The sequence below is a fragment of the Charadrius vociferus genome, unplaced genomic scaffold, assembly GCF_000708025.1.
Source record: "Charadrius vociferus isolate BGI_N301 unplaced genomic scaffold, ASM70802v2 scaffold1, whole genome shotgun sequence".
NCBI lineage: Eukaryota > Metazoa > Chordata > Aves > Charadriiformes > Charadriidae > Charadrius > Charadrius vociferus.
In genome coordinates, this window is record NW_009647680.1 from 10,176,568 (window position 1) to 10,188,514 (window position 11,947).

Sequence of the window (11,947 nt, forward strand, 5' to 3'; positions counted from 1 at the left end):
CTACAGTCTTAAAAATATGCTATTAATTTCAGAGAGTTCAGTTAGTTAGAAGAGGCTTAGCTGCAAAGTAAAATTACCAAACAGAAAATTGGTTCTGTCTTACCTCAAACCAGGACATTCTGAAATGACCCAAACGTTTTCATCAAACTGGTACTCTACCGTGTTCACCTGAAAATAGAGGCATGTGATTGAAAGGTAATTATCAGTTAGGTGAATTCAAGTTAAATACTGGAAAGATTCACACAGATACTAGAATGTTGTATAAAGAAATAGCATCTCAGTAATGTCTAGTTTAGAACAAACACATTTGGTGTCCCAGCTGTTTATTCTGTGCCAAGTAATGCTACTGGACCAGCATGAAAACCATAGTTATAAATTATTATCATAAACGTTCTTGGGTTTTAAACTTTTAAAGTGTGTGTGCATAGAGTAATGAAAATGCTTTCAGAAAATAAAATTGTATGCAAAGAGTATAGAAATAAAAATAACTTGAAAAGGTCATTTTTTTGTAATTTGTTTAGAAAAACTTAAAATACGCAAGCTCATGTCACTGGGCATGTAGAGTTGCATTAATAATTATCAGTTACATATTTTTAGAACGTTATACTACTCTTTAGCTTATAAAATTGATGTTCTGCAAATTTGCCACTTGGTGGTGCCAGATGGATTTATAAATCACAGACGTGAGCTAAGACGAGATGTTGAAGTTATATCTGAGGAGTGGACGCTGAGAAATAAGTAAAATTTGGTTGGAAAACTTTAATTGTATGATGGCATGGGTGCAGCTGTACTGGCCTCTGTCCCTCAAGGCCCAGATCTCGAGTCCCTCTCTGTCCCTCCACTACAAAAGAGAGTAAGTATATGACAAAGCTACGTCTGTGAGGACAAAGTTTCTGGAACATTTCTCCCATACCACGCGCCCAGCCAAAAATAGTTTGGATTCAGCAATATTCCAGGCACGGTGCAGAGGATGGCTTTGGGGTTTGTGGAGGCAGCTGCAGGTGTGCTGCTCGCTGTGGTATTTCTGTAGGTGTTGGACTGGTGTAGTTCCTGTCCAGTTGTTGTTTTAACGCTGCCAAAACTTTTACATATTTATCACTGAGGTCTGTTTCCTTGAGTTTAAGGAAGGGCACAGGAAGGGCAATCAATGATCATCATAAATGTAAATCTAAACAAAAAGACCCATGCGATTAAATTAACCTTCTTCCTTCTCTCAGTTGTGGGGCTGCTTTTCATCAGGCTTTGAATTACTATGTTTTAATAAAATTTCTCAATTTATCACAGTGTTTCAGTGTTATCAGTGTTTAGCATTGAAATATATTTGCACCAGACTTCATAACTTTTTTTTTTTTCCTCTCTCCCTCTCTCAATACTGCAGTTCCAAAAGAATTGGTGGAGCTTCACTTGAAACTGATGAGAAAGATTGGGAAGTCTGTCACAGCAGACAGATGGGAAAAATATTTGATCAAGGTACAATATGTGTGTTGTATTATTCTGCAATGCTGGAATATGGTTATGATGAGCTGTTGTGTCAGCGGTCGCTGGTATGAATTACAGTGAGCCTTGGGCGGCGTTGCGGCCAACATCGACGTGCGTGCCCAGACTTCAGTTGCGTAAGATCCCAGCGTAACTGTCAGTCTGCTGAGGCTCCGGTAAAAAAAAAAAAAAAATCTCTGAAAACAGACAATATGTACTGCACGTAGAAGAGTGTACACCTTCATACCTGGTAGCAAAATACTTTTCTGAGCATAAGGACCCTAAATAAAGAAGGAGATTTAGTAGCCTGCAAACAGGCTAAATTGAGCCGAGAGATTTCCACAGTAACATTTCATTTGTATATCAATTGTCTGGATATGATTTACTTAACATGATTTGGTTGGTATTCATACAGGGACTAACCATGCAGAGTTCTTGCAGCATGTGTTAATAAATGAAAGTATTGCAGCGATCTGTATCTGCACGCTCAGAATGGCACAGCTATGATGAAAATGTAGTTATGCAGCAGTAAAAATAGAGCATCCCGTTATTTTACATAATTCTGTATTGGTATTTTAATTGTGGCTATGCCATTGTCGGCACCTTACATGCAAATATTTTTCAGTTTAAAGAATTTGCACTGCTTCCAAAAATAAAAATATGCACATATTCAAAATTAATAGGTTACCGTTTCCCCTCTGGATATGTTCCATGTGCCTTTTAATCCACAGAAATGTAGTCTTGGTATTGTCTGTGCAGCCATGATCGCATCTTACTTAGAAACAACAGCGTTACGGTAATAGCAACGATACAATTAGTGGCACTTGACCAATCCAGTTGCAGTTTGCCCCCTTAAGTGCTGTCTATAAGCTTTACAGAGACAGGGATTTGTCTTGAGGTTTGTGTAGTCTTATGATGAGGATGTTTTTAGGACTGGGAGTATGTTGGGAAATAACCTGCTGAAGGGCCTTAGGTTAAATCTAACCTCTTAACCAGCTGCATTTATGATGATGCTGTAAAATAATAATGTAATAATTTATGTAACTTTGTGTACTTTGTATATAACCGAGTCCTGTGGTTACTGAATTGTGTTAAATTCCTTAATATACTGAAAAGCCATTGCAGCAAGCTGAGAAAACCCAACTCTGAGTAGCAAACTTATATACCCCATTGAAGCCACTTGCCTCTTGTGGGGTAAGCAGAAAGCAGATGGAGAAAACAAGTTTATGAGTGAGTAGTTTGGAAAGTCTTCCTTCAGCAGTCAGTGAAAGGATGGGAAAGTGGTAAGGAAACCCTCCCACGCACTCCTGCCAAGACCAAGTAAGCGGTAATAAATTCTACTTCATTTAACAGTCTCCAGAGCTGACTTGAAGCTTATTCTAGCCAGTGGTTCAAAGGAACCTTGAAGAACAAAGGAATTTGAATATAACTAACTAAAGAGGTATGCTAATACTGTCCCTGTTTCAAAGGGGTGTAATTAATTTAGAAAAACAATGAAGAGTTTTGGGAAATGCCGCGAAAGCCAGGAAAAAATGAAAAGATGTGGAACCATTGAGACCATTCTTCCTAGATGCCTGCAGTATTGTTCAACGTATTGTTGACGTACTCTAAGAGGCAACGTTGACCTGTTTTCCTGTTGTTAGCAACTACTAATGTGTTGCTTTCATAAAACAGGGTTTGATACGTTCTAGATGCCACCATTTTCTTTTCTTATTTAGGACGAAACTTAAGGTGGAGGACATTCAAATTTACATGCTCTTAATATTTATGTATGTATATATTACTACTGTTTTGTTTATATACCAGCTGTTTATAAGTTAGGGTTTATTTGAGTGCCACGCTCATAAACAGCATCATAAAAATTTGTCTTTAAGCTGTGGTTGGTATTCTGACAGATAAATATATTTTGGGATAGGAAGTGAACATGGCGGTTTAGAGTTCTTTCCCTTCCCTCCTCTGATGGTGAACCACCCAGGTTGGCTTACCAGCGTACACACTAGTCTTTTTTGGAAGAAGATAGCTATAGGGCTCCAGGAATCTTGAGTTTTCTCCTCTGCGCAAATAATGTACATGGTCATGTGTGACCGAGGTCAAGAAATGGCTTGTCCTAAACATTTTAACAACTAAGAAGAACTGTCCAGCTTAGCTGTTTTTTGAAAAACGTGTAGCTGAATTAATTCAGGCCGAACTGTCTCCTGACAAAATGCTTTACTTGGCTATTGTCAAACATATTTTGCTTTTTTATACAAATAAGATTTCTCTGGACTGGTCCGTCTGGAACCCTCGACCCCCAAATAAGCACACTCTTTTCTCATTGTTAGAATTCAGGTGTCCATAGCGCCACCTAAGCAGACTCCTCTGCTGTGTCTTTCACCTTCCTGTTTTTGTTGGTTAAAGTGAACGTTTGGAGCATGTGGAGGGCCACAAAGATGCTCCGAGGGCTGGATCACCTCTCCTACGAAGACAGGCTGAGAGAGTTGGGGGTGTTCAGCCTGGAGAAGAGAAGGCTCCGGGGAGACTTTATTGTCGCCTTCCAGTACCTAAAAGGGGCCTACAAGAACGCCGGAGAGGGACTTTTTACAAGGGCATATAGTGATAGGATGAGGGGGAATGGCTTCAAACTGGAAGAGGGGAGATTTAGGATAGATATTAGGAAGAAATTTTTCCCTGTGAGGGTGGTGAGCCCCTGGCCCAGGTTGCCCCGAGAAGCTGTGGCTGCCCCATCCCTGGAGGTGTTCAAGGCCAGGTTGGACGGAGCTTGGAGCAACCTGGTCTGGTGGGAGGTGTCCCTGCCCATGGCAGGGGGGTTGGAACTCGATGATCTTCAAGGTCCCTTCCAACCTAAACTACTCTATGATTCTATGGTAATAGTAAGTTTTGGATGCCCTCGTAGTTGCTTGGGAAATGTTTGCGAGAGATATATTTCTGTGTCTCTTTTGAGGTTCAGGAAGGTGCTGACCTACAGGGCAGGAAGGTGCACGCAGAAGCCAGCTGCTCCCACAAGCAGCAGGTTTTTGGTCAGTGTGAAACATCCCTCACGATGAAAGGCAGAGACTACCGTTTCAGCGGAGCCTGAATCAATGAGAGCTGCAGTTCAGGGTTGTGACAGTACTTGTCAGGAGAAAGCACGATCATCTGGTTTTTAATTGTCAAAATGTAGTCATTTCAGTTTGAATAGCTACTTCATCAGCTCTGATGTCTCTGCGCTGTTGCTTTGACAATCATACACTTCTCGTCATTGCTTTCATACTTAATGAGTAAGTAATGAACAGCGACTGGCACATGCCCTCAGCGAGGGTTTTGATACTCAGTTTCCCAGCACTCTTCATACTACATCATTGAAAATGAGAAAGAAAGCAGAGTAACCTTGTTGTGTGAGCGAGGAGCGATTGTCCTTCACTGTGAGCTTTGGCTTTGCGTCAGAGAAGCACCCGTGTAACATTCCTTAACCCTTGGAGCAGGGAAAACTGCTCTCCAGCAGGATTCGTTGTCACCAGAGAGCGCTCTCTCCACTATCCTCTGCAGGTCGTAGTGTAAAGTCAGCGTGTGATTTATGGTGTGGCTGAGCCCATGTAATTGCAGGTGTACCCTTGGGGCACTTCAGAACCAGTGTCAGCACTGGGGATAGTGGAGGGTAGGTAGCACAGCCGTGGGGACAGGGGACGGGTAGCAGCACCTTTCTTGGTTGTAGCCCACGTGGAGTTTTACAACACACATCAGCTGATCTGTACTTCTGGTGGGTGAAATTTAGGGTTATTTTTGCTGCTGTTTCCAGAGAAAGCTGCTTTCAGATGTGATTTACGAGTTTTTAAGTAGCTTAGTGACCGTATCTTGTCTTGAATAATAATATGGTGACTGGGAGACTACGCTGTTTGATGGAGTCTATGCGGCAGGGCTTTGCCTCCTTGAAGATGGAAGGGCAGCGGTACCTCGTGTGCTAATTTGGGCAGTCGTGATTCAACATGGGCACTTCAAAATAATCTCAACTGGAGCTGTAGCTGTGATTAGCTTTCGCCTCCTTTTAATGAGCATTTCCACTAGAATAGCCTCGCTGATTGGAGATCCCACTATGTGTCCTCGATAGATAAGCGGCTCTTCTCTGTTCAGGAGAGTTGTCTTAAGCATGTCTGAGTTGTTTAGGAGGAGAGGGAATTCCTTCTCCATCGTTATTATTGGAGCTCCTGCTGATTCCATCTATTTATCCTCTACTGCCACTTTTTTGTGTGTTGGTTTTTTTTCCCCCCATATTGCTGTCATTGAATTTATTTGCTTTAAGTAAATTGAAATTGGCTCTACTTAGAATATTTTAAAATATTTATCGAATGGCTGGAGGCCCAAGATACTTAGTGTTTTCTAAAGAATAATAATTCCACAGCATGGAGTGAATATCAGTTGCATTTGTTATCTGCAGTGCAGTTGTAGGACATAATGGCCCCAAGAGAGCTTGGCAGCTCACATGCTAAGTGCTGTAAAGACACATAACAAGAAATCACATCTGCTCGAGAGAATTTATATTCTAAATAGATAAGTCAGGAATAGAAAAATGGGAGATTTTAAACAGCAATGGCAAGGATACCTTCCCAGTTCAGAGTTTAAGAGGTTTAGAGAAGTTGGTGGTGACCAGAACCTCAATGATATGTACTTTTCCATGGAGATTTGCCAGCGCTTCCCAACCTACACCAGTTGGGGTTTTTTTTTGTGTGTGTCTGTGAGGCTTTCTGACTCACAGTCCTGAAGACAACACAAATAATTGCTACTGCAGTAAAGTACTATTAATATAAAAGCTTAAAGTTACTTTTATCCACTAACCTCAGCAATCTTATTTTGTTTGTGACAGATATGCCAAGAATTCAACAGCACTTGGGCTTGGGAGATGGAAAAAAAAGGATACCTAGAAATGAGTGTTGAATGCAAACTGGGGATTCTGAAGGTACACATTCATCAACGAAGTTTCTAAATGACTTTTTCCTCACTCGCATGGAGATTCTGCTTTCTCACCCACTTAAACATCTTGCAAATTTTAGCTTGACTGAACCATAAGTAGATGTATTAATTGTGGAGTTGATCTGGTAACAGGCGTGATGCTCATGGCTGGGCCCAAACTGAATGTAACGCTTTGCATATTTTCCACCCATTGTATGAAACTTTGAAAACGGTCTCGTACTTACTGTTTGGTCAGTAGCTATTTGCCTGTGCGGTACACTTCTTAAAACGTTTCTTAGCTTTAGAGAAGCTAATCTGAATTCTGAAGACAAAGATGGCACTTTTCAAGTCTTGAGAAAGCTTTCAGGGTTGGTTCCAAGTTATGTTTGTGTTTGTGTTTTATTGTAGAAGAGATTGTTGTACTATGAAAAAAAAAACCAACAAACCAACAACAAACCAAACCAAACTTTTGAAGCTGGCCAGGAAAAAAAACAAAACAAACAAAACACAAATAAAAATTTGTCTCTTATTTAAAACCAACAAGATCTGGAAAAAAAACCTGGTAGCTCTAGTTAACTCACAGATCTAAAAAGAACTTCCAAATTGCGCTGAAAGGAAATGAGCTGATTTTCTTATTTCTGTTTATATTTTGATATTTTAACAGCCTACTTTCTCACTTTTTCAGTATCTCTGTGAATGTCAGTTTGATGACAATCTAAAGTTCAAGAATATAATTAACGAGGAGGATGCCGATGCCATGCGTCTTCAGCCCATTGGTCGAGACAAGGATGGTCTGATGTATTGGTATCAGCTGGATCAAGAGCATAATGTCAGGATGTACATAGAAGAACAGGATGACCAGGATGGATCCACGTGGAAGTGCATTGTTAGGTATTCCTTTTCTTTTCTTTTTTTATTTTCTTTGTTTTTTTTTTTTTTCTTATTTTGTAGGGTTTTTTCTATTTGTGATTGAGGTTCAGAAATCTATTTCAATAAACCTCCATTTCTCACAGAGCAGGATTCGTGACAGTGGGAATTTCTGCCTTCACATGTGTGTTTTAGTGAAAAAACATGTACGGAAATGACTCACCGCTTTGTTGGTAGTAGCCAACGTGTAATTTGTTTTCTGCTTAGTCAAGCTACAATGGGTATATGGAAAGGGTACCAAGAGAAGACTCTTGAGGATGACGGCTCCGTGTGGCTCACTGGCCAGCTAAATGCCTCAGGCAACAGAGGAGGACTCTTGCTTCTTTAACTTCTGCTCTATTAAGGCAATTACAAGTGGACAGTTTTGTTTTGGGGGGAATTACATTGCAATTTTAACTTCATGGGACTGCATAACTCCTGACAGTACAAATAGGCATGAAAAATCTTCTGGAGTAGAATTCGGCTCGTAGGTCACTAAAGATGAGGTGCGTGATGTTGATGCGGACTGACATGTACATGGCTCGGTGCCTCTGGGTCTCAGTTGCTGCGGATTGGTCTGTTAATATTTTAACGATATTTTAGCTTCAGATTTAGGGGGGGTTGTGATTCTTGTTACATGTTTTGGTTTTTGCTATCCTACTCTATGCAAAGTGTATGGGATCTTTCTTACTGGAATTAGTTTGAATTTTTTTTCCTATCTACCAGTTATCCGTTTTTAGTTTATCTCCATGTAAACGTCTTTTTTTAAAATTTGATTAGTTCCAAGTGGATTTTAAACTGGACTCAGCAGAATCAACTGACTTAAAAAGCACATAGAGATCTGAAAATAGATCTAAAAAAAAGTCAAATTATGTTTTGGGGTTTTTTTTTTTCTGTTTGTAAATTTAAATTTTTACACCTGCAGCTTATCTACATATCCATAATGTTAGTAACCAAGGGAATCATACAACATGGTTTAAACCACTATCAACGGGCCATAAAATGATAAGCACTACCACCAGTGAAATTTAGACAGCTGTTGTGGGTGAATAAAGTAAATGTATCTAAACAAACCAATCAAGAGCTGAACGGTGTTTATCTCTCTCCATGCATTATAGACTCCAGAGATCAATGCCAAAAGCGGAAGGAATCAAGGTTCTGCTGGGAAAGTTCTGACACTCCACACTCACAGCAGAAAACCACAGTACTGCATTGTAAAATCTGAAATGCTTTTAAACCCGTGAGATTCCACATCTCAGGGTTGTTGCACTTCCAGGCTTTGCTTTTTTCTGTCAACCTGGGCCAAACAAGTTGCTGAATGGTGACTTTGAAATGAGAAATGTGAGCGCGTTATTATTCTAGTCTGTTACGAAAACTATGCCTCTGTTTAATCATCGCCCAAATTCATTATACATTAAGGTGTTGGTTTTTATAGTTAGATTTCCAGTTTAAATATGGAGTTGCAGTGCACTCAGATTCACACACCTAGAGAGGCACGAATGTTTTCTTACTATCATAACTCGAGTAGCTGGAGTTTTCTAGACAACTCTGTATTGTTTGCTACAGAATGGGTACTTGCAGAAAGTATCTAAATTACTTAATTGCTTTTGAAAATTTTCCTTGAATGATGTGGTTGCTCCTTTGGTGCATGAGCAGAAAACTACAACTTCCTCTCTGCTGGGACAAAAAAATTGCGAACAAAAATCAGTGAGGACCGGTAAGAGGATAATAAACAAAAGAATAATAGTAGCAGCTTGGATCCAGACCCAACAGGACTTGAGTTGAGATAGATAAGATCCTTTCAAAAAAGTGATTTGATTTTGGTGTGGGTAAATTGGAAGGTTTCCGACGGCGAAGTTGCAGCCACTCTGGTGGGACAGGCATTTCACTGTGCTTGTATAGAACGTTTTCGGGGCTGCATTCATTTAAGCAGATGGTGTTTGTTTGTTTTTTATGAATCCCTTTGGGGTAAGTGGCTTATCAGACACTATGTTTTTTCTTCTGTCATCTAGAAACCGCAATGAGCTTGCTGAGACCCTTGAGCTCTTGAAAGCACAAATTGATCCTGCCCTGTTGAAAACCAACAATTCTCAGCAGGAGAATTCATCACGTGAAAGCCCAAGCATAGAAGATGAAGAAACCAAAAAGGGTGAAGAAGCATCTACACAAGGTTTTCTGCCTTCTTTTCTCAAATTTTAAATGTTGTGCTGTGGCAATGTTAGAATTTTCAACTTCATGAAAAGTTACTGTGTTAGATTAGGACTTTTTTTTTTAAAAAAAAAAACCACAAAAATGTTTCTGTTCAAAGTAAATCAAGTAAATATCGCGTACTTTGAAATTATAAATTTTACTGGAGGTTTTTTAGTGTATATTTAGGCTCAAGAGTATCTATAAGGAGAGCTGTGTATAAATTGTTTTCTAAGTAATTTTATTTTTGCTGTACATTTTGTATAATATTGTAAATAGTCATTATTGTATGTCTTTGTGGAGCTTTGAACTGTTGACAAACTTTTCCTGTTCTAGCAACATTAAAATTTTAAAAAGAAAACATATCTGTTTGTGCAATGCCATGATTGAAATCAATACAGTATTGGGTGTGTTGTTTATTTTTGCTTTTGAGTTTGAATCAAAAAATACAGGTTGCTTCCTCAAATGTGTCATAATCTGCATGATTTTTCAAGAAGACGTGAACTTAAGTTAAAACAATTTAAAAACCTAAAATATTTGTGAAGTGGTCCTTAGCTGCCTCTGCTGTTCTTATTAACAAAGAACCTTTTTTCCTTCCTTATTATCATGTCATTGCACATATTTAACAACTTCCCGGGCTTGTTTTTTTTGTGCACTGGTTTTACTAAGTATCAGAATCAGTTAGCCTGAAGTATTTCGTGTTATAAGAATCTGATCTTTTTTAGGATATGAAAAGCTGAAAGCTTGCTATCCCAAGTAATTTCACCCCAGTTACTACCTGGTATTAGCATTTTGTTAAAATACAGGAAAAGATTTTCACAATCGGAAACAAGATTTAAGGATTCCACTGTGTTAGTATGTGTTTCTCCAAATCTCTTTAAGTTAATTCAATATATGGAATTAACCACGGCCTGTCTTGGTTCTGAGTATCAAAGAGAATTTATTCTCATTCTTTGCAACAAACAGTGTAGAACAGAAGAAATAAATAAGATGTTTAGATAAAATTTGAGTTATTATGGAAGTATTAAAAGTCTACTGGAGAAATTGCAGTAAATTGTGATGAACACCAGCAGAATTGTCTTTCAGTCTAAGACATTTCCAATATCTAACTGTGCATATAAGTGACAACGTAACCTGCGTGGTTACCGACGCTGCAGAATTTATTCCAAGTACTGATCTTGCCTTTTTATTGCTAGAAATTGGTCAAGCCAGCTTAAATCATCTAACTGAGATCTCTACTTCAGATACGATTTTAGTTTATATTGAATTCAGGAGGAACCATTTGAAAACATATTAATAAATGTCCCCACTGTAGATAAGTCCCCAAATCCTATGGCACACTCGCCTGGGTCAGTCCTTGCGTTAGGCTGTGTATTGATGCAAAATCACTCCTAGGCACTAGTTCCATGTAATGAAGAATAATTTATGTGTGCGGTGATTTAAGTGCAGTCAGTGGCTTCACAGAGCACTACTTAGAGACTTTCAGTTGAGAAGCTTTAGTATTTCTCCCTGTTAGTCCAAGGACTGCACTCAAAGCCCTTCTGAGGTACAGCGAAAACATATCGGAAGACCTGATACCTGCTTTGGCCACTTCCCAACCAGCATTAAATTAGTTCATACAAAAATAATGTAAGCTGAACCAATGCTTACATGGTTTTTTACCAGCCTGGTCGATTGACTCGAATGGCGAATAGCGTTAAGGCAACTTCTAGAATCATAGAGTGGTTTAGGTTGGAAGGGACCTTGAAGATCATCAAGTTCCATCCCCCCTGCCATGGGCAGGGAAACCTCCCACTAGACCAGGTTGCCCAAGGCCACATCCAGCCTGGCCTTGAACACCGTTGACTAAGTAGTTTTGTATATGTGAAACGCTTTACGAGTTTAGGGAGTTCAACTACAGAACAACTGCTTCTTCTCAGTATAGAGAAGTTAGGAGATTCTGGTGATCCTTGACGTTAGAAGTTTGGGAGAAAGCAGTAGGTGACGGGAAGAAATGGTTGAACAAAGTTGAACAGAAAGAAGTGAAGGGAGGGTGGAAGAAAATGGACATAGAAAAAGTATCTCATTCTCACTGTACAGACAAATGTCTTGAAAGAGGCAGCTTTTCTTAAAGGGCTCAGAGTAGGACCGCTTCTGTGAAGGGGAAAACAACAGCCATGAGCCTTCAAAATGCTACTGCTTCCAGTGCCTTAGAGATGCATCTCTCACTGCTGTACTAATTGCTGAGACTTATTTGGACACCTGTTCTGTATTTGAAAATATTATAAAATCTATGAATTCTTCCTCACCACTCTTCTAGTTTCTAAAATGGTTATTATCTTTAATGCGACTGAGTTAGTTGTCACGTACTTTCCCTTGTGTATTTCTAACCACTTTGGGAAATTCTCATCTTGGAAAAGAATTACGCTAGTGTGGAGGGAGAGGGGTGAGGTAGAAGAAAAAAAAAAAAATCATC

General features: G+C 39.4%; 1 protein-coding gene across 1 annotated transcript in view; it reads left to right on the forward strand.

Moving 5' to 3' along the window:
- The first annotated feature begins 1,383 nt into the window (after nt 1–1,383).
- The window catches only part of RSF1 (remodeling and spacing factor 1), a 38,600-nt gene continuing 28,036 nt past the window's right edge, over nt 1,384–11,947 (forward strand). Inside the window, exons 1-4 of the mRNA XM_009881220.1 lie at nt 1,384–1,470; nt 6,314–6,406; nt 7,085–7,290; nt 9,318–9,475. Coding sequence (XP_009879522.1) covers nt 1,414–1,470; nt 6,314–6,406; nt 7,085–7,290; nt 9,318–9,475 — 514 coding nt within the window. The 5' untranslated portion in view covers nt 1,384–1,413. The remainder of the gene's footprint in view (nt 1,471–6,313; nt 6,407–7,084; nt 7,291–9,317; nt 9,476–11,947) is intronic.